This window comes from Streptopelia decaocto, assembly GCF_964273445.1.
Source record: "Streptopelia decaocto genome assembly, chromosome: 1".
NCBI lineage: Eukaryota > Metazoa > Chordata > Aves > Columbiformes > Columbidae > Streptopelia > Streptopelia decaocto.
In genome coordinates this window covers 57,418,981-57,441,370 of record NC_138663.1, presented here as the reverse complement: position 1 = coordinate 57,441,370, position 22,390 = coordinate 57,418,981, and the positions used below count along the sequence as shown (strand labels likewise).

At 51.3% G+C, this 22,390-nt stretch overlaps 1 protein-coding gene across 1 annotated transcript; it reads left to right on the top strand.

Moving 5' to 3' along the window:
• Positions 1–35: 35 nt before the first annotated feature.
• On the top strand, positions 36–21,640 carry TOM1 (target of myb1 membrane trafficking protein). Its single transcript, XM_082076209.1, has 15 exons — positions 36–795; positions 8,212–8,296; positions 10,016–10,094; positions 10,240–10,389; positions 10,483–10,617; positions 10,866–11,012; positions 11,809–11,925; positions 12,362–12,495; positions 13,158–13,191; positions 13,749–13,857; positions 14,875–14,995; positions 17,415–17,490; positions 19,717–19,776; positions 20,102–20,138; positions 20,243–21,640. The coding sequence occupies exons 1-15, from the start codon at positions 744–746 to the stop codon at positions 20,389–20,391; spliced, it is 1,485 nt and encodes a 494-aa protein (XP_081932335.1). The 5' UTR covers positions 36–743; the 3' UTR covers positions 20,392–21,640.
• Positions 21,641–22,390: the final 750 nt, after the last annotated feature.

The window sequence follows — 22,390 nt, the reverse complement described above, 5'->3', positions numbered from 1 at the left end:
CAGAACACGTCCAGTTCCAAAGTCGTTAAACTCTGTTTGCAGGCCAGCTAGACTGCTTCCAGCAGCACAGTTCACCCACAGTATCCCTCGGAGAATACTGACAATTTGGGGCCCTTTCTGAAGGGAGCCGCACTGCAGGTAGCACCGGGGCCCTTTTCCTCCCCGCTGCCCCCCCTCCCACTCGTTGAGAACCGCACAGGGGACCCGAGCCAGTGACACAAGACGGCGTTCGATCGTGATTCGCGTTGGTTATTCGCGCGTCCCCGTTGCCAGGGCCCGAGTGTCGGCGGTTGCAGCCCCGGCTCGGGCGGGCGGCGGCTCAGCTCGGTGCAGGACGCAGAGCTTCGCCCGGACCCGCTGCGCCCCAACGCGGCGTTACAGACAACGACACGCCCGTCACCGCGGGCTTCGCGTCTCCGGGCACCGCCCTCGCCCGCGGATTTTCCGCAGCAGCGCAGCGCGCCCGCAGACGGCGGCGGCTCCCGGTTCCTACGGGCCGGCGGGAGAGGGGACGCCCCGGCAGCAACACCGCCCTGCCTCGGCAGCTGCCGCGCAGGGACCGGACAGCGGCGGCGTGGGGCCGGCCGGGCCCCGCCTCGCTCCGTGCCTCAGCCCCACGGCGGGGCCGGGCGGGCCCAGGCGGCGGCCGCTGGCGTCACGGCGGGGCCCGGGCGGGGACCCGCCCCGGCCTGGCGCTGCGGGTCACGTGAGCGGCGGCGTCAGCTGATCGCGGCGCGGCGGCGATGGACTTTCTGCTGGGGAACCCCTTCAGCTCCCCCGTGGGGCAGCGCATCGGTGAGCCCCCCGGACGCGCGCCCCCGACACCCTCCCCGCCCGCCCGCTCGCCCGTCCTCTCCCCCACCCCGCGTCCCCGGGGGCGCTCGCCCGCCCGCCGGACCCCTTCCTCCGGGAAACGTCGGCCCCCGCCTTCGCGGCGGGACGGAGAGGCCGTCGACCAATGAGAGGCGATATCTGCTTTGACTGACGGGCATTGCTGACCAATAGTGGGCGCGCAGCCCGAGGCGTCTCCGCCGGCGGCCCCGCCAGCCAATCCGGGCTCGAGAGGGTCTTGAGGTGGCGAGACGAAGTTTCCTTATTTAAAGGGACCGCGGACCAGTGGTCCGAGCCACGCCCCCCGGTGGAGGCGACGTCCGTGATTGGCTCGGGGCCATTCCCGCCCGCACCTTTTTGGGGGCTTCGCGGGAGGGGTGGGATCCTACCGGGGGTGGGGGGCACAGCGGGCTTGCTGATTGGCTGGGCTCCAGCCACAGCGGCCTATCACATTCTGAGCGGGAAGGGGCCGCCTGCTCTCTGAGCTGCGGGCATCCCCGAGCTGGGGGCTGCGGGGGCACAGGGGCTGCGGAGTGGCCTGGCCCTGGGGTGCCATAGCGCACCTCATTTCATCAGAGCTTCCCACCTGAAGGACAAGCACCCTGGGCACCCCAAGGGTGGCTGCCCAGCCTGCGCTGCCCAGCACAGGGGTCTGGGACAAGCGGGGTCCAGGAGGGCCATGCCCTGGCTCTGTGGAGAGCAGCTCCCCTGCGGCATGGGCCTTCTCGTGGGGCTGAGTACCAGCTCTGGCAGTGAAATCTGTGACCTCTCAGGCCTGCAGACACACAGTCTCTTTTAGCCCCTGTGCTCAAGTCAACTAGGTGAATACAGGAGAAGGATGTAGTCTGAGAAAGTGGAGCAAAGAGATGCTCTAGTTAGAAAGAACAAGACGATCGACAGCTATGCTGGTCTCAAAGCAGACATGCAGTTCTTAGAATACTTAGAACAATGATTCTTTTCTTCCCATTTTGCCTGCGTGCCTTCAGGTTGTGCTTGAAGGTTACTGTTGCCTGTTTAAACTCTCCAGCTTGTGCAACTTCCATTTGTGAGTTTATGCACTTGCTCAGTCTTGCTTTTTGTCACTCATGCAGACCTTTGTTCTTCGCTGTGAACATCTGAGCCCAGATTCAGTAGCTGCCGGTGTAGGTTGTGCAGTAGTTGCTTCTGTGGGCAAGCAGGCTGCTGTGGCTGGGGTGGCAACAGACCAAGCAGCTGCTTTAGGTAAATGCTTTTATAAGTGATGCTTATTTTAGAGGCTGCCCAGAGCATTGTCTGAATGATGTGGACAGGGCACACTGCAATGTGTATTGGGTAAGATAGGTGAGACACACTACGGCAAGGTGGGGGAAGGATCACCAGGGAAGGTTTTCTGTAACAGAAACCTCCAGATGATCTTTGATGTCTTCCCAGATGAATGTCACATGTTTCATTACACTTCCCAGGGGAAGCCATCTCCAGCCCTTTCCACAATGAATGCTCTTTGATTCCCTCAGAGAGTGTATCAGATATGGTTTTGTGTTTGGGTAGAGGCAATCTGAAGTTATCTTTAGATGTCACAGACTGCTTCTTGCCCTCTGGATCTTCTCATCAGTACAGTAGCCAGACCGTAAGTGGGTTCGCTCTGGGCTTTGCTTTGATTAAAGGAGGGATTTTCAAGCAACAAACCCAACAGCAAAGAATAGGAAAAAGGTATTTCACTATTTCAAGAGTGTTATCAAACAGGAGTTTAGAGTCCTTAGTACCAGAGGCGTGACAGTAGAGAGATCTTAATAACTGGGGTTGATTTGGGTAATGCGAGTCCAAAGGGGTGGAGGAATTGCAGCATATGAGAAAGAAGCTAAGTGTGGAGGACTTGAAACAGCTGGTGGCTGAAAATATGAAAATTTTCTCCTTTTGAACATTGCCTATCAACATCCCGGGGACATGGAGAAATGCTGTCCTCCCTGTTTAATCTCAGACACGAACATGACTTACCCAAACTTGTTTGGTAGGTCCCTGGCAGCTTATGTTGAACCCGTGAGCCTGATCACCAAACCTGCACAGCACTGCTGCTTTGGGCTGTCTGCAGAAAGCTAGTACTGCGTCCTTGTAAATCACTTGAGCAAAGTCATCTATGTCTGATAAAGCTTAAAGAGTCTAAAATAGCTTCAGGTGAAGCCTACGGAATAAAAAAAAAAATCCTCTGGGGGACACTGCAGCAACGATCTCAAATTCCTCCATTAATGTTAATCTAGTAAGTCCTATTTATTTTGCTGACAAGGAAACAAATGCTCAGATAATCTCAGTGATCTGTCACAGAATGAGTCAGTTGCAGAGACATAGATTTTCTAGCTTCTTACTCCCAGATTTAGTCACAAAAATTTTCTCTGTCCTGTTTTTGGACAGTGATGTCGCTTCCTAAGTAAGATGGATACAGACTTGTTTGAGGGGGGGCTTTGTTTTTTTGGGGGGGGTTTGTTGTTGTTGTGTGGATTTATTTTTTTTTAAACACAGTACCTCAGTGGGAAAAATTCCCAAAGAGTGCTGGAGCATCATAGTTTGGATTCCCCTCTCAAAAAGGAAACCCATTTCACCTCCATCTAGGAGCTAAGGGAAACTTCAACATGGAAAATCTAAGTTCAAGCAGGTGCTCTGAGTGAGAGAACAGAGAGGAAACCACCAATGCTCTCTCCTGGCCCTGGAAGTCCTGAATAACTAGTAATTATAGCAATACCAAAAGGGACAGAGACAGGTTATTTCAGCTATTTCAGCACAGGAAAGGGAGAGGAGTAACGGTGTGGGACAGAGAAGATTAAGCATGAGAAGCAGGAGAAGTTGGGACTATAAAGAGGGAACAGGTAAGAGAGGCTCATGGGTGAGGAAGAGGGGCAGATACAGCGTAATATGCCAGAAAAAATCCCCACAGCCATTTGGATCCCACCTTGCAGGTGTCCCTAAAACCCCTCTGTGGGCTGTGACTGTGGGAGCTGGTGGGCAGATGTTGGCAGATGTTGCCAGTAGCACTCTCCTCTCAGAGCCAGATGGGTCTCTGCAAGCTAGCGCTTCTCAAAAAGGTCTTACCTTGCCTTGCCTTCTGCGCCCACTCTATCTGGAGGAGATGTGGCAAAGGCCATGATCGGAGAGTCATTTGATCCCTAAGAGTTTGAGCTGATTCACAGGAAAGAAGTCAGAGACACAAATACCCGCAGCACTATGTCAGCACAAGTCGGTGTCCATCACCATCCTTCAATTAGGTTTGGAGACGTATCTCTGTTGTCTCTAGAAAGCGTGTTGTCCCCTCCATCTTTGGAGGAGCAATACAGCTGGATGGGGGAGCCTGGACTGAGCTGGTGCTGAAGTTTCCTCAAAGGAAGCAAAAGCATGAGGCTCTGTAAGGAGACTTTGTACGGGACGCTGGTTTGGGCTAGGGGGTTCATGGATTGAAGAGAAGTTGGGAGAAAGGACTGTTAATGTTGCTTTCTGCTGACCCTACGCTGCCTTGTGCAGCAAAAACACCTGTTGCAACGGGTGAGAAGGTGCTTGATGGCTTTGCTGGGGAATTTAAAGCCAGCGAGACTGTGGAGAGTGTTGGTTAAGGGCCTGACTTGGAGAAGGGGCACAGAGCCTCTGGCAGAGCTTGTCACAGGCAAAGGGTTTCTGAGCAGCACCAGGCTGGTTATGAGAGCTTCAGATCTGTGAAGGGGAGCAAAGGGGACAGGAGCCTGCGCAGTATCTTCCATCCCCAGCTCCCGTACTTCCCCGTGCTACTGACCGTCCTGCCAGTGTGCTGCTGCAGGGACACCTGGGTGGGATCGCCAGCCCCGAGGGCAGAGACAGCAAACCTGAAAAGAAGCAAAGCTGTGACATTTTTCTCATGGCACGAAGTAACATACAGGTCCGTTGTGTCAGTTACGCCGAGCTCAGAGTTCTTTCTTATCTGAGGATTCCAGATAACTTTTATACCAAGTCATCAGGTTCAGGCACACACCAAATGCCAGGCAGGCAAAGAGTCAATGCTCTGGTTCAACCCGTACCACAGTCCTCAGTGGTTCTGGGTCAACCCGCGCAATTTGTGAGGCAGCAGACTGGAATCAGGCAAACCCCAGTGCTGACACACCCGGGAAGCCGGACTGGCTGCCAAAACTGTGTGGCTTTGAAGCGGCTCCCTGAAGGGCCTCCTGTACCTTCAGCAGCCGGTTGGTTTCGGGCTTGGAGAGAGGCAGCATTCATACAGCATTCATACAGCATCCATATGCTCGCTGATAACCTCTGCCTGGGGAAATTCTCTGTGCCAGGTCAGGCTCGGCTTGTTAGCCGTCTCGGCTCATTAGCACACAGAAGCAGACGCTGCCTGGTGAGCCCCATCAGGCAGAGTGCTGGGCGGGCGGCACGGTCCTGCCTTCTGTGCTCGCTGTTTTTAGGGACTTGTCACTGTCCCCAGCTATCTCGGGCTCAGATTTCATGCGGGGCAGACAGCTCATGTGCTAATTATGGCTTCTAAACTGGGGCCAGCCACCCTGAGCTGTCATGTGACTAATGAATAGACTTTGTTTTCTTCCCTTCTGCAGGCTTTAGTAAAAGAGTAAAGTTCAGGATTTCAGAGAAAACTCCAACATATCCTACTAGGCTTGGATGGTCTCTTAGGGCTTGGAAGCAAGGAGGATTAAAAGGGCATTAGCGCCAGCTCTCCCAAGGCCAGTTAGGCCAGGCCTTAACCCGTACTGGGTAAAATCAAGCACTTCGTCCTCTGAAACGCCTCATGGTCACATTCCTGTTTTCCATATGCCCTAACACTGCCCTTCCAGCTTTGCATTTTTTGAGCCTATGTTGCATTTATGGCAGGTTTGCTGCTTTCCTGCAGCTTTTCGTTGGCCAGCATGTGAACAGGGTAACAGCGAGGTGGCGTGTGTCACTTCTGAGGAAGCCCCATTTTCCCATAAGTGGCCAGCCAGGTGAAGGAGCACATGCGGTTTGTTTGCATTCCTTTCTGGAAAGCCAACCTGCTGCCCCACGGTGGCAGGACCGGTGTGTTTGGAGGAAAAGGGAGGGTAGGGAGCAGGTCACAGTGTGCCACGAAGCATAGGGAAGCAAGGAAAGGGTGTTTGCAGACTCGGTTTATGTTTGCATACAGTGAAAATGAGGATGAGGAGGGTTGGGGAGACTTTTGAACAGCAAAGATTTGATGGTTAAAGGCAGTTTTAATTTCATCCTTGGATTCTTCCATAGCTCAGAGCTTCCCAGCAGCCTGAGCCCAGTTCCCGAGTTATGTTTTTTTCTTTCCATGTATGGTGTATTTCTTCAGGGGTGAGAAGGGTGGATGTGGACTTCCCTTACGTAGAGCAACCCCTGTGTGATTGATTTGTGTGCTTCGTTGCCAGAGGCAGCAAACAATACAGAGACACTTCTGGCTAGGCTGGGGTTCCAGCCGAGGTGTGTCATGAGCAGGAGGTGCTGGTGGAGAGCACAAGTGAAGGCTGGTTTGGTGACCACCTGTGCCAAATCCATCAGACCAACCTGAACTTCAGTCTGTCTGCCCGCAAGGCTGGCCATGTGGTGTCCCGGGACTGGAGGGAACCTGGAGCTCTGCTTCTGTACCAAGCTTTGGTCCCAAAGGAGCCCTGACAGAAAACATTTTCCCCCATGTGTTACCAGTTTTACCCATTCATTGGTATATATTCTGGTGCACCAGACATGCTCCTCTGCAGCCCACTGCCCTGGAGATGTTCTCCAATACATCACCCAACATGATGGCAGCTCCTGTGCCTCACTGGGGGACTTTAGATCTGCAAGAGACCAGGATTCTTATACAAAATTAATACTCAAAGTGACAAAAGTTCACCTGCATCGAGGGGCCTTCAGGATATTACAGCAGCAGCCAGACCTTCAGAAAGGTGGAAGAGCATCAAGAATGTTTCTGCCATTCTCCTTCCCTTGTTTGCCCTCTTTCATCTGGCTGTGGCCACAATGTACTCAGCGTAATCACAGTGTAATCAACACATTCTGCAGTCAGCTGAAAAGGTGGTGGCTGGATTGTGATAAGATTTGGATAAGTAGCTTCATGCCATGGTGTGTAAGCTGTAGGAGGAGCACAAAGAGGCTGCATTGCAGAGTGCTGTGAATAATTCTCTACCTGACCCTTAAAAATAGGACATCTCAAAACATGGTGGATGTGCTTACCCAGGCAGGAGGTTAAAAAAAATCTTTTTTTTTCCTATTTTATGGCCCGCTACAGCTCTGTGAATGGGCATTTCATTTCATTCCCACAGCGGAATCATTACCTGCTGGGTCAAAATCAGGAAAAGGCAGCTCTGCAGAGGGAGGCCTCCTCCAAAGGGGTAGAGAACCCACAGCAGCAAGGACCAGCTCCAGATTCCACAGGGACAGCAGTTTCAAAAAAGACCTTGTTGGGTCTGAGCTCTCCTGAAGAGCACCTGGCAGGTGCTGAACCAGTCTGGCTAGTTTTAATTCCTTGCTCCAGTGCTAATTCAGGCGATGTACAGGATGGGAGAGCTGGGAAGGATGGTTCTTGTCCTGTTTGCTGCATCTCTGTGTTTCCCCATGGTCTGGAGAGTGCCTGGGTCCTGCCTGCCCCACTGCCGGCTCTCTTCCCCCAGCCGCTGGGGCTGTCGCTGAAGGCATCAGCCAGCCGGAGCGGCTAAGACGGAGACATGGCTGATTATAGGGTGGAGACACTGGTGCTCTCAGTAATAGCTGCTCATTTCCCAAATCTCTGCCTTGAATAACATCAAGGCTGGCTGAGGAATTCCTAATTAAAGGGGACACGATCAAAGCTGAAATAATATGGTTTCAACTTCAGCCTCAGTCCACTTTTGTCCATTCTTCCCAGAGGCCAGAAGTTCTGGGGAAAGTTGTTTTGGCTGTTTATGTTTGCTTGTTTGTTTTTGTAGGGCCTGTGTAAAAAGAAAGGCGTAGTTTCTTTTGTCTCCTTAATTTGGTGCAAACCAAGTGTGGTGTCATTTGCCTCAGATCTGTGTCAGTGTGAGCAGACCAAACTCACGTTTTCTGGCCCTGCAGCAACAAAGCAAGTAAGCCCCCTTTTCTCCAGCTGTGGAGCTCAAGTCATGCTGAGCCCCCTCCATTCATGTGCAGGACACCAGAAATCAAGCAGTGTGTTGTTTGTGTGTTGGTAGCGTGGGTGGCATGGGCAAAGTCAAGCAACCACCCATCTCAGTGCCAGCCAGCCATGTGCTTTGGGGTGGTGACACCTAGTGGGGAGCACTTGTGGCCTGAACCTTGCAGCCAGAGTCACCGCCTCGTGTGTTGTGTTGGAAGCCAGGGAGAAGGTGGCTGGGGTCTGGGGTGTTGTGACAGCTGAACAGCAACCCATGAGCGTGCCAGCACTGCTCTCATCCTCACTGTGTCTTGGCTTCTGTTTTCCAGAGAGAGCTACTGATGGGTCCCTGCGGAGTGAGGACTGGGCTCTCAACATGGAGATCTGCGACATCATTAATGAGACTGAAGAAGGGTAAGGGATCTGGCAAGGGTGCACATCCAGCAGCAGGTCCCAGTATAGCCTGTAACGCCACATCTCTACACTGCAGTGGTAGCATGCACTGGTGGAGGTAATAAGCCAGGCTTCCCAACAGTCCCTTAGATGAGACTCTGCTTGTCAGAGCATCTGTTAGTTGCTTCCCTGTAATCTTCTTGAGTGCTAGGAGCCATTTACACAGGCTTTGTGGTCCCCAGAGAAACCTCTATTCAAGTCAGGCTGCCTCCCATCTCCCAAAGGCATAGTTGCAATTCTTCCACTTTGGTTTATTCCTCCTTCAATACCGTTCTCTTTCTCTCCTCTGGAAATATAAAAAACTGCTGGATGGTGACGAAAGAAATAGGAAAACCTCAGGCTGCTATTTGGTCCTCTGACTGTGCAAGTCCTGCTGGGTTTCACTTCTCAGGTATTTTCATGTATGGTCACTCAGACATGCGCAGAGTGGATGGGGAAGCCCTTCTCTCCCTTTCCCTGCAGGGAGATGTTCAGAAATCTGCCAGACTCGTTAACTCTGGACCTAGGAATTTGTCAGTGAATTCAAGGGGGACTGCTCCTTCTCACAGTGGAGGTGTGAAGAACAGCATGTAAAAAAGAAGGTGCTACATGGAATAAAAAAGTGTAGGTTTCACTCCTGCTGTCCTACCACACAGTGATGCTGACAGAATTAGCAAGCTCAGCCTTCAGCTTCACAGTTGCATGAAAACAGAGTCAAGCATCTCTACTCACAGATCTGTCACCACTTCTTTTCCATGCTATCCTCACAAGTGCAAATACGCCTGTCTCAGCCCACAGTTCTCAGTCTTGAGCTGTAGCCACTTGGTGTTTCAGTTCTGTTCACCTGATAATGCAGCTGTACTCTCCTGGCGTGGTGGGCTCTCCCATTGCCTTCTAATGTCCATCCATGGCAGCCATGCTGCCTCGTGGGCCAATACACTCCTGCCCTCCTTGTTGCCTTCGTGTCTCCACTCTTCTCCTCCAGCTCTGCTGCTCTTCCAGCCCAGCCTCTCTTCGTGTGTGCTGCCAGAGCGTGTTAGATCACTTGTGCCCTCTCACAGGACCACATTGGGGTGAGACTGCAGTGCTTCTCCCCTCTGAGAATGATCAAGGAGACCCTGCTATGCTGCTGCTGTCTTGGCCACCTGCAATATAGACAAGATTTTGCCACTGTGTCTCCCCTGCTGCTTTTTAGCCCACTTTCCTCCAGGGAAATGTTGTTAAACCGCTTCTCTTTCAGTAACACAGGGATGGCTGCAGCTTGCTCTTTCCTTCATGTTTCTAATCCACGCCAAGCTTTCTTGTGATCTCCCCCTCTACAGTCTTTCTGCCATGGGATTTTGCTCTACCCCCGCTGATATTTTTGTGTTGTTTTCTTTAACATTTTGCAAATGCATTTCTAGCATTGCTTTTACTCTGCTCTCTGTTGTGTCCTGTACACCTCGAGTTGTTGCAGACATCAGCACAGAGGCCTCCAACTTCAGTAACAGCATTTAAAAGCAGGATCCCTCTCCTTTTGCAGAACCACAGGCAGAATCTGTTTCACCAGTCATTTCTTCAAGCCTCCCTGAAAACATGGTGGGGAACATCGTGGCCACCTGCTGAGCATGAAGATCCAGAGCCAGTGGCTGTTGTGCTTTGCCTCTCTGTAGGCAGGTCTCAGCCTTCTTATGATCGTTCTTCATCTAATTTCTCTTGCAGGCCCAAAGACGCTTTCCGAGCCATTAAGAAGAGAATTGTAGGGAATAAGAACTTCCATGAAGTTATGCTGGCTTTGACGGTAAGTGGTCAGGGCTCTTTCCCAGCTCTGTGATATCCTGCTGTGAAGCTGAGTCCCTGGCTGAAAAGACATGGGTACCTAAAGCCAACAAGGGGAGCACACGTAGGCAGAGGAGGCTATAGCTAATGCTTTGTTGTCTTTGAAGGTCCTGGAGACATGCGTGAAAAACTGCGGCCATCGCTTCCATGTCCTTGTGTCCAGCCAGGACTTTGTAGAAGGTGTCCTGGTGAGAACAATCCTGCCGAAGAACAATCCACCTGCCATAGTGCATGACAAGGTGCTGACCCTCATCCAGGTGAGCCAAGAAGCATGAGCATCTGTGCCAGTTCAGACAGTGTTTGTCTTTAAGTGTAAATGACGATGAGCTGTACTGTCTCCTTCTTCCCAGTCCTGGGCAGATGCCTTCCGCAGCTCACCAGACTTGACTGGTGTCGTCGCTGTCTATGAAGACCTGAGACGGAAAGGCCTGGAGTTCCCCATGACTGATCTGGACATGCTGTCACCCATCCACACACCACAGAGGGTATGGGAGCATGGCTGAAGAGAAGGGTGTTAGGTAGCTGCCATTCTGGAGCTATGAGGGATGTTCAGGAACTCTAGTTTGCATTTAGAGGGCTTGTGGGGAATGAGAAGCTCCAAGACAGTTTCTTTGCTGGAAGAGCTCTTGAAAGCAGATGGGGAGTTGCCATCAACATTTCTGTCTACTGCCCTGTCAGCTGTGAGTGTCTAACATCTCCTTCTCTCTGTCACTTTTCCCACCTCTGTCTGTAGACTGTGTATAGCTCCAACTCCAAATCCGGGCAGAACTCACCTGCAGTCAACTCCCCTCAGCAGATAGAGTCCATCCTCCACCCTGTCACCCTGCCTGCTGGGAGAGGCACATCCAGCGACGCGCCCATCACGCCCACACCAGAGCAGGTGAGTTGGACATGAGCCCCTGCTGCTGCTGACCCTCCCTACCTTTGGGGGTTGTTTCACAAACATTGGGACCTGGTTCTTCCCCAGCCTCTGTCCTCACAGAGCCATTCCTCTAAAGCACAGTCCCTCGAGAGCTCCCCAGAGCTCCACTGTGGTCACAGTGATGAGCTGGGATACTCCAAACATGGAGAGGTTATGTTTTCCTCAGACAGGGCTGCTTGCAGGTAGGGGAAAGACCTGGCTATAGGGAAGTGGGGAACAGAGGTGCAGAGGTTTTAAGTGGGGTCTTTGTAGTGCAGTACAGCAAAAGTTTGCTCAGTACATGCCTCCTTATCATCTGTTTATCTTGTCTCGCTGATGATTTTAAATCAACCCTGTCTGGCTATGTGATTATCAAAGACCCTCTCACTTGCTTCCCCATCCTCTTTTCTCCTTCCTCACCCTGACTTCATATGACACCATGTTCAGCACCAAACTTCCAGCTGTTGGTAGACTGCATCCCCTTGCAGAATAGAGGGTATGAAATGTTCTCAAGAGGCTCAACAGCAGCTTGTGAAAACAGAGGGATAAACCTTCCTTCAACTCTGCATTTAGCAGAGGCTCACCTTTTGAATGGGAATTGGTTTCCTTCTCTTACACTGCTTTGGAAATGAAATTATTTGAATGACTGTCACACAGGAGCTGCTAGCTGTGCAGAAATCGGAATCAGAACAGATCGTAACACATGGAGTGCACTGTCATCCAGAGCTACCTCAGTCTTCCCCAGCAGAGCTGTCACTTCCCCTCCCTTTTGCAGATCGGGAAGCTGCGCAGTGAGCTGGAAGTGGTGAATGGGAACGTGAAGGTCATGTCGGAGATGTTGACAGAGCTGGTGCCCTCCCAGGCTGAGCCTTCAGACCTGGAACTGCTGCAAGTAAGGAGCACTGGCGAGGCGGAGGGCTGCCACATGCAGCTCGATTTAAAAATGACTTGATAAACTGAGACATGACACTTGCCAGGCATGGGGAACAATTGGACAGTTTAGTGCAGGGCTTATCAGGGAGAGATGGGATAAGGGAGGCACGGGGAAGGTGGAGTTTCAACTGCACTACTGAGGCTGGAATCATCTCACATGGGGACTTGTAGTCCCCGAGGGTTTTTCTTCCTGAGTAGTGCGTTACACAAGAGGCATACAATTATTGTTTGTAAATCTCAGACTCAGTTTACGTCTCAGTTTATCTCCTGCCCATCAACCCTTCCTAAGAGACCCCAGTAGCCTCTAGGGTCTGTCTGTTCCAGTCAGATTTCCAAATCTGTGGGTGCTCAGCCTTAGCCTGACTTTTGCGGTAACTTCTCCCTGCTGTGAGCAGGAGCTGAATCGGACATGCAGAGCCATGCAGCAGCGTGTGCTGGAGCTGATTCCCCGTGTCCTCCATGAGCAACTCACCGAGGAGCTTCTCCTCATCAATGACAACCTGAACAACGTCTTTCTGCGCTATGAAAGGTACCTTTCTCCTCCCTTCTCTGCCCTGCTTTTCCACAAGAGTTTACTGCCCCTTGAAGGCCTTCTATCCCATGCTTTTGATCTGCTCATGAGTATAACACTCAAGATGTATGAGCTTGTGTCATCCATCTTGGAGAACTAAGCCAATTCTGTTATTGCTGATTATTCCTGTCTATTCAAAACTGCTGTGTAAGTTACTGATGGAAATATAAAGATGTCCTTGTGGCATAACCCGGAAGGAGGGAACTGCATGGGAAGAATGAGTTTTCTAGCTCTGAGGCATATGGGGACAGAAAGGACTTGCCCAGGTGGGATCAGCACCCCTTTTTTCTTTCTGCTATTCAAACCCATCTCTTAAGCTAGGATGAAGTCTGGAGAATTTAGTTCCTATGTCTGTATGGAGACCTGAGTTTGAACCATATTGGCTCAAAGTAGCTCTGGAGATCACAACAAGTTTCCTTACATCACCTCTCAGGAGATACCAACTCTGTGGACCTTCTTGTTGTGTCTTTGGTATTGAAGAGGATTTGGTTCCTGAACCATGTTACCCCTTTCCTAGTATGCAGAAAAGCGGAGGCTGTACCAAGCCTTATAAGAGATCTCATGGACTGTGAGTGAATAAGCATGTGCTACTGAAATGCACCCTGTCGTCTTTCTTGCAGGTTCGAGCGTCTTCGGACAGGACAGCCTGTTAAGGTAACTCAGAGCAACCATCCCCCTGTGCAGCTCAGTTTGCATCCTGCAGGTCCAGCAGTGTCCTGCTGAAGTGGAGAGAGATTCAGTCTACCCCACTTACAAGCCACAGGCTTTGCTCTCCCAGCCCAGCTGCACCAGGCCATGCTGGTGTGCAGGACACTCCAGTTCCCACTGCTCACCTCTTCCTCCCTGCCAGTGGGAGCCTTTGTCTCACCTGAAGAGCAAGAGCAGACCAGCACCAGTTCTGGTTTTCCAGTACTGAACATTGAGATTACTAATTCCCATATGAGCCTCCCTTTGTCCTCTGAACCAGCACCTACCCTACTTACTGATATCCAGCAGAGCTGGCAGGCTACCAAGGGCTTCTGCCCTGGGACATTATTCCCAGCCAGTTCTCTGACCACTGTCCCCCTTCTCCCAAGGGGAGGCTTCGCAGCTGATATCTTTCAATGGATACAAAAGGGCTTCCCTCTCCAGTATTAATGAGCTAGGATTGTGGGGTCAGGATGTCTGAGGTTCAGAAACTCTCCACCATCTTCCTTTGTTTTCCTCCAAAGGCACCAAATGAGGCAGAGAACAGCTTGATTGACCTGGGACCTGGTACTTCTTCTGCAGTGAGACAGCCTGAAGTCACCAACAACCTTTCCTCTCAGCTGGCTGGAATGAGTATGTTGCCATGCAGTTTTCCCCTCAGCCCTTCTCCCATGCTGCTCGGGGAATCCTTTCATGCCCTTGAATTGCCTTCCAGAATTATTTAGTCACATTCATGAAGTAACTTAGAGAAGTAGGGTGTATTGTCAACTAATAAACTCCTGAAGAAACTTGTATATGCCCCAAGGCACACAAGCAAACATCTCAGCATCCACACCTCATGTTGTGCAGGAGGTGGACATTACTTCAGAAGGACCTCAGCATTAGGCTGTAGCTGAGGAACAGACCTTCAAGCAGGGCAGGGGAGAGACTTGCTCCCTCTCCAATGCGCAGCAGCAGAGCTGTTACCTCTCTTGCTGTGTGGTGTCAGGCTGACCACTGAGGTCTAGGAGAAGAAAAGCAGCTGAGCTGTGCTGCAAAGGCAGCGATGGGCTCAGGATCCAGCATTTGACAGGTGTTTTACTCAAAAAGCCTGATAGTCCCTGAGGGTTCTTCAAGACATACCAACAGCCTACATAGCACTACCTGAAGCTCTCACTAGCTGTGAGCACATTCAGTACAGCCTGAATGCAGCTACAGAAAATTGGCAAGACTGTTTTTTCAGACCAGATATTTTTCAGTTCAGGGGTTTTGAGATGATGCCTGAGTCATGAAAATCCACTCATCTGTCTCAGAGGTGCTTGCCCAGAAAAAAGCACAGGTTATCCTCTTCTGCAGGCTATGGAGCAATTCCCTCTGAGTTGTCTTAAATAGTCAAGAACATCTAGCCTTCAGCATCAGGGCAGTAAATGGATGCTGCTGCTGCTGCCTCCTGAAACTGAGCTAAAAATATCTGCTGAGCAGGCGAAGAAACTGCTTCTGTTACTTCATCCACAACACTGCACACATGCATAGACTGTGGGCAGGATAGAGGAGTGGGCCTGGAGCAGTTTAGCCAGTTCTGATGCCAGTTTCCCACCTAGCACCCTCTAAGCCCCCAGCCCTCCATTTACTGCTCTGTTCTGCCTGCTCACCCTGCTTTCTCTCCCACAGACCTGGGCTCGAGCAGCGTAAGCGCAGCGCTACGCTCCCTTGACACCTCTGGCAAGCTGGAAGAAGAGTTTGATATGTTTGCCCTGACCCGCGGCAGCTCGCTGGCTGAGCAGCGCAAAGAGTGAGTGTAGCAGCCCCGCTCTGTCCTGTCCTGCCTTTTTCTTGCAGAGGCGGGGTGCTCAGGGCTACTGGGGCTGTGACCCCAACCAGCAGCAGCTCCTGGGAGACAGTAAGATGTGAAACTGCACTCTTCTGACACACAGTCTTTGTAGGATGACCTCTGTGTTCCTAGTCTTTCTGCTGCCGTCATCTTCACAGTGTCCTGCTGGGCACAGGAAGAAGGAAGCGGCCTCTACATGCGCATGTCCCTCACCGCTGGCTAGTGGACTATGGTGCCACCTGTGCTGGGGAGGCTAAGTGTCTGGATGTGAGGGTGTGGAGTGGGACTGGCTGAATTTTCTTGTCTGTCTCTGAACTCACTTGCCCTGACTGGGATGATGTTGAGTTTGGGAATCGCTGAATATCAATGCAGCCTGATGGCAGAGTATTGAACTGGAGTGCAGGACATATGCAGGCAGTTGTGGTTTGCAAGGCAGGGCACTGCTCTGTGCCTCAGCTTCTCTGTTGGTAAGTGGGACTGATGTTTCTTCCTCCATAGTGTGTTTGAAACCTCCTGGTGTAAAGCACTAAGAGTTGGGTCTGCATAGTACTGGCTGAACTGAAGAAGACTCATCTCTACTGCAAAGAGAGGATTCCTGAATCCTTGTTCTGGGAGGAGCCAACAAGAGCCGTTCTGACCAGATCCCTTTGACTTGAGAGACTGCAGCTGATCTCTCTCCGTTTTGCCTGTCAGAGCCATCCGCTGCTCTCCAGCAGTTACCAAGAAGCAGAGCCCACAGGCATATGGCTGCCCCCCACCCTCAAACACCTGTGCTCCTGATCTCTATCCAGGGGAGCGCCTTGTTCTGCAGCTGGGCAGGAGCAAGTCAATGTCTCTTAAGGATGTCTCCTTTCATTCCTCTGCCTCAGACTGCTTCAGGTAAAAATGGTGGGGAAGTCCATGGCCTACACACAACTTCATGTGCTTTGCCAATGGTTGTCCCCACCATTTTTACTGTGGGTTGTGCTGCCTGAGGACCGAGGCGGTCCAGGACAAAAAAACAGTGGTGCCGACAGCACCCAAACTGGGGCTGTAATCCAAGCCACTGGTATGTGCCCAGTCAGTGCTGGAGGCTAAGGGAGGTCTGGGCAGGGGTGCAATCATATCCTCTGTGGCGCAATCCTTAACAGCCTGAGGCTTGTGATCTCTGCACAAGTAAAGAGACATCTTCTATTTATTCCTCACTGCCCTCCATCTGCCTGTGCTTGCACTCCTGCCAGGTGGCCTCTGCTCTCACTGGCTCAGGCTTCACATTTCACTCACCAGTCTCTTCTCTCAGCAGACCCATTGCCCTGCTGCTCCCAGACGGGACGTGCTGGCAGGAGACACAGGCAGGGCCGGTGGGGTTTGTTCCTGACCCCCCTATTCTTCATGTGTGTCTCGGTGAAGCAGTGCTTGAAACACCTCAAGCCTTTCCTGCCATTCTTCCTCATCAGTGGCATGATAGCAGCGTTGTACTTCATCCTTGATGCCATTGTCCACAGCGGCCCCTTCACTGATGAGCACTTCTTCGAGAAGTTTGAGCGTCGGTGGCCCAAGCCCCTGGCCCTCCACAAAAACAGCTCCACTTGATGGTCTGCTGGATCTGCAAAAAGGGGCCTGGGAGCAGCTGAAGAGGAGACTTGTGGAGAGTTTCCGGGAAGGGCTTCATTCTCCCAGCACGGATGGACTGTTTTCCCCACTCTGCACAGATCAAATGGTGACGTGTGGCATTAGCCTGGTATCAGCGTAATGGGGACACAGAAATGTAATGAGGGAGGTTATGGGTGAGACGTGTCTGTGTGTGGAAAGAGTTTGCTCTAATGGTGCATTTTGAGACCCTGAAGCAGCACTAGGCTTTTCTGATCATCCAGTCTCACCTCTTGTGTAGCATAGACCAGTGAGTCTCTGCCACAATCGGTTCTTGAGTGGTATCAGTTAGAGATGTTTTTGAGCTGTGTTTGTGTCTGTGAAGGTAGGTCAGTATGTAGAAGCTTGTTGCTCAAATCCTTTCTAAAGCAGCTGTAATCTTCTCGTCAGTCTGTGTTAGTTACCTCTCTTCTGTAGTGAACCCCAGAGCAGATGAGTGTCCTCTCTGTAAGTCCGTGGTTTTGATCTGTTGGATGGCTGTTTTCATATGATGCCTTGTCATCCTCCTTTCTTGTGCCAGAGCTGTCCTGTAGTATCCCACAGTGATGTTGCAGTGCATAGATTAGTCTTTTTTGTGGTGGGCTACACCGTTAGCAGGGGTTTTGCACACCTTTCTGGAAGCTCTTGGGAGCAAAATGACAAGAGATGAAAAGCTGCATAATCAGAAACACTGAATATATGTTTAGGAGTTCCTGCTCTTCACTCTCAGACATCTTATCAGCCTGTGTGTTATCTAACTTCATGCTTTCAGGGTAAAGTACGAAGATCCTCAGGCCTCCAAAGGACTCGCTGGTGCCCTGGATGCCCGGCAGCAGAACACAGGAACGGTAAGTGGCCACAGAGCTTTAGTGCATCAGCAGGAATGGGAGTATCCTCCTTGCTCACCAACAAAATAAATGTGCTGTCTGTTTGGAAAAAATCAACTGCTTATCATGACTGATTATAACTTGCATTCTCCACCAACCTGCATTTCCTGCCTGGGTTCTATACCTCACTCTTTAAACCCCAGAGGTGGGGGACTATGGAAAGTCTGGAGTTGACTCTGTCAGTAACAGGATGAACACCTTATATCTGCAGGGAAATTTCCACCTGGAAATGTATGCTTTATTCCTCTTCAGGAGGTTTCCAAGTCCACTTGCCTTCTCTCTGCCATCAAAGAAGGAGACCACCAGTGTTAGTGTGTTCTTTCCCCCACGCTAAACCTACCACCTCCCTTCTCCTTCACCCTCTGTGATAGCAGCTTTCAGTGCAGCCTCTCTCTCAAGCAGGGGGAGTCTGATGCCACTAGTGATGGAGCCCAGCTGACTAAGTGGATGATGCGGCAAGGAATGGTGAGATGGTGGAGTGCCAGCAGGGAGGAAGGAGGTTGGGGCTGCTGAACTAGAAGTGGCACTGGCACAGCACATGAGGATGCACAACAGACATCAGCAGAGACTGCAAAGTGAAATGGAGTAACCATGGGCTAGGCCAGTAGTGGAGACCAGAGCTGGGAAGGAAGCAGGCAGAGTGTGAGTCCTCTGCCTGCTTCCTCCTTCCTCCTTTCCTTCCTCCTCAAGGAAACATGTCTGTAGGAAAAAATCCTAGGAGCGAAGACAGTGTGTGCCACTCTTTGAGCTAGAGGATGGCCTGTTTTGGGGTGGATGTCTGGGGCAGAGGCGCTAACTGGTGGCATCATGAGGAAGGCTGCTGCCATTCATTCCCCTTGCAGCCTTTCCTGCTCAGCATGAGCTGGCCCATTTGGAGGAAAACGCATTTTGGCTTTTACCCTCTCCAAGGCCTCCTCCTCTAGCTAAAGTGTTAGAGCCTTCAGGCTGCTGAATTTTGTGTTTTGGCAGCAGGAATTCCTTTGATTACATCCTCTCAGGCTCACTGAAGCTTTGACGTACTCCCAGATTTGAAGCTTGTTAGCCTGTCTTCTTGAAATGGGTACTACCCAGACTGATGTCTGCTCTAGGAAGTCTCCTTACATGCTGTCCAGTTGTTTTGAATGCACTTCTAGTCCAAAGAGTTCCTCTCTGGGTAGACAAAGCCAGTTCGCTTTTAAACTTCCCTAATCTCACACATCCTCTTCCATCCCCATTGATCCATCTGCCAGCTGTGGTAACTGTGGTAACGCTCCCTGTTTTGGGGAAATCTGCCTGTCCTTGGTAAGAAGGCTTTGCTCTTTTTCTTGGTCTTGCTGTTTTCCTGAGAGCAAGGGAGCTATATATATTAGGAGACTAATAAATAACTTCCCACAGATGCTCTCTCGCGCTTCTGCTTGTGGAGTCTCTAGCAAGGGCTGCTCCTTGCTCAGCTTTGTTCAGGAGCTTGTGACTGGAAAAAAGGATCTGGGGTTTTGAATCAGACTTGGTTTGCTTCAGGGTTATCTCTGCCCACTAGGAAGGTGTCTCTTTGCTTCTTAAATTGGCCAGGGACATGAAGCCTTCTGAGTAACCCTCATCCCTACTGGAAGTAAAATTACTTTAATTGTAAAGGACTTTCTCTTTGATGGGTCTGTTTCTGTAGTTTGGTGTGATGTCAAATCCTGCTGTGCTCCATGATCCTACCAGGGAATCACTTCTTGGCAGATGTCATTCCCCCTTAATGCTGTGCCAAACCTGGCACGTCCGATATCTTCAGCATCGCAGACTTTGACATCAGACTGTCACTGGTTTGTAGAAAGGAGAAGGTGTGGATAAAAACACGTCTCTTGTTCTCTGGCTGCCTAACACAAGCAGCCAACTTCCACCTAGTGAGTCCTCACCAAAATGGAAAGCTTGGTCCAGTCATAACACCTCAAAGCCAATCATCAAACCCCAGATGCTTTAAATGGTGTGTGCCCTGGAAACTGTGTGTGTCTGGGTGTGGATGGGGCAGAGGAAGCAGGTGATCGGTGGCATTGGTAGCTGGGATTGCTTTGCAGTGGCACTGGCTGGATTCGAAGGGCCTGAGCTGACTGAACAGTGGAGCGAGAGGGTTAGCTTTTGGGTCAGGCTTTCTGTTTGCAGAGTGGATTTCCTGGAATATCCTGTCTTTTCTTGGCCTCATCACTCTTTTTCCTTCCGTCCTAGGTGCCGGTTCCTCAAGCCAATTTCATGGAAGACATAGAAAAATGGCTCTCCACTGATGTGGTAAGTGAGGAGCCAGGAATCCTGCAAGATTTTGTCTGTGGGGCTGGATTTTAGGCAGGATACAAAAGTGCTGGCACTGTGGAATGTGTGGCACAGGCTGCTCGGAGGCAGCAGGGGAGAAAGAGCCAAGGACACAGGGTTTGAGATAACACACCAGTATAAAGGCATAGCTAATGAAGTGAGTCTCAGGGCCACTCTAACCTGTTTGTACTCTAGAAGTGGGGGCAGCAGTATCCCATCTCTCTCCATGCAGACAATTAATAACATCTGTAGAGATGCTTTTGTCTACCTTGCTTCTAACCATGCCCTTCTCCTCCTTCCCTAGGGAGAGTCAGAAGATGCAAAAGGTGTCACCAGCGAAGGTAAGACTTACCAGCCAAGCCCTTTCTCCAGCTGTTCCTGGCAGCACCTTGGCTCTTCCACAAACCTCCTTCCTTGCTAATCCTCTGCTCTTCTCTCGCCCCAGAGTTTGACAAGTTTCTGGAAGAGCGAGCAAAAGTTGCGGACCGGCTACCCAATTTGTCCAGCTCCTCAGCAGGGACATCTGCCTCCCCTCCTGCTGCCAGCCGTCATCGGAAGCAAGAAAAGGAAGATGATGCCATGTTTGCCTTGTGAACACTGTGGACTGGTGTGCCGTGGAGCAAGAGGCTGTGTGTGCTGTTTTGCTTGCCTCCGACCAGGGGCCAGCAGGGGAAGGACTCTGTCCCCTTCCTCCACTCTCTTCCTGTTTCCCCTTTGAGTTGTTTTTATTTTTAAGCTGCTTTCAGATTTCAGATAATCTTCATTGTGTTTAGGGATGTCACACAATAGACTTGTGAAGGGGGTTTTCAAAGCTGCTAGAGAATGTGGGAGTTCAGTGGTCTTTTTTTTTTTTTTAATTTTGGTACAGTGTGGGCTAAGTGGATGGAGCTCCCCATCCCCCTCTCCAGTGAGGTAGCTAGAGATCTTGCCCATGAAACAGGAGAGGCTGCAGTCTGCTGCTGAAATCATTCCTGCCTGGCTTTTCCCTCGGCCCATCCCTAGAATGGCTCTCCAGCCCTCTGCCTGCCAGTGTTAGACTGGAACGCAACGAGGATGCGAAGCATCACAGGTAGCAGAGGAGGAACACGAATGGTATAATAGAGGTGCCCTGTTGCTCTAGTCTCTCTTGCACCAGTGCTTGTGGTATGCAACACCTTCCCACTCACAACCTCTTCTCTTCCTCTTCCCTTCCTCCTGCTCCCCACCATTTTATCCAGAATCCCACCCACAGCCCGAATGTTTCCGTTGCGTCACCAAAGCCCTGGGCTGTGCACAGGGCTTGAGCTGCGAGCGGTGCCCCAGGCTGAAGGGTAGGATGTGCCTTCAGCAAACTCTTTGCAGTTAATTTAATTCTCCCATTATGATACTTTTCTCCCTTCTTTTCCCGATGTGATCCCACCTCCCCCTCTCACTTCCACTGATGCCTTGCACCATGTTGTGGGGAGTCTCTCTGAGCCTCTCATCAGGGCGACACTGCAGACTCCCTCTGGGTAGCTGTTTGTGCTGGGGGTGAAGAGCTGTGTTGCCTAAAGCAGGAGGCTCTTAAATCAACACTGTTATACCAGCAAGGCCATGCTGTTGCTGGAGCAGCTTGCTCAGCTCGTGAGCACCAAGCTGAAGTGAGACATCAGTCATCTCATGCCTGCAGCAGCCAGGAGTTCCTTTGCACAGGGGGAGAAAAACCCTTCTGAGCAAACCCCACACGCTGCCCAATTGTAAAAGGCAGCCAGGGAGGAGGGTGCCAAGCCTGGGGCTCCTGCTCGTGGGATTTCTTGTTGAGCATGGGAGAGTTGCCTTTTTTTTATTGCACATTAAAGGAGCAAAGTCTTGAGCTTCCCTTGAAGATATGCGTGCGCTGTCAGTGCTGGCGTGGGGAGGGAGGGAGCCTGGGCGGGGAGAAGAGAGGTGCACCCGTGCAACCACATTTGCTCTGCACGAAAAGGCAAGGGCACTGTGGTGCTGAGATGAGGCAGGGCATGGGGGCTGAGGGTGCTGCCAGCCAAGGCAGGCGCTCGCAGCTTTTTAAGCACGGTTGCCTGGGGAGGTGACTACAGCCCATCTCAAAATAGCAAGAGGGTGAACTACCTCCTCTTCTTAACCTCTCTGCCTTGTGACCAGATCCAAATGCCCACCTTGCAGCCCATAAATCACTTAAAGACATGCAAGAAATACAGTTGTTACAAAAGGGTGCTCTAGTATTCACAGGGAATCTTCAGCTGTCCACATGCCATCCTCTGGTGTCCAGCTGAGTGGGAGCTGGGGAAAGAATTCGTAAAAGGAGGTTGAACAGGTTGAAAGTGTCATCTGAGCCCTGCACTTGTAAGGAGCACTTGAGCATAAGACCTATGGGGAGACGCTGAGGGAGCTGGGGTTGTTTAGTCTAGAGAAGAGGAGGCTTAGAGGTGACCTCATCACTCTCTATAACTACCTGAAGGGAAGTTATAGCCAGGTGGGGATCGGTCTCTTCTCCCAGGCAGTCAGCAATAGGACAAGGGGGCATGGGCTTAAACTCTGCCAGGGGAAATTTAGGCTGGATATTAGAAAGAAATTCTTTACAGAGAGAGTGGTCAGGCATTGGAATGGCCTGCCCAGG

What these genes read in the sequence shown, in the direction of transcription:
- TOM1 (XM_082076209.1), top strand. Translation starts at nt 744, where the DNA reads ATGGACTTTCTGCTGGGGAACCCCTTCAGCTCCCCCGTGGGGCAGCGC. An exon ending in CTCTCAGCTGGCTGGAATGA is followed by an intron (nt 13,858 to 14,874) that starts GTATGTTGCCAT and finishes TCTCTCCCACAG; the next exon opens with ACCTGGGCTCGAGCAGCGTA. An exon ending in AATGGCTCTCCACTGATGTG is followed by an intron (nt 19,777 to 20,101) that starts GTAAGTGAGGAG and finishes CTCCTTCCCTAG; the next exon opens with GGAGAGTCAGAAGATGCAAA.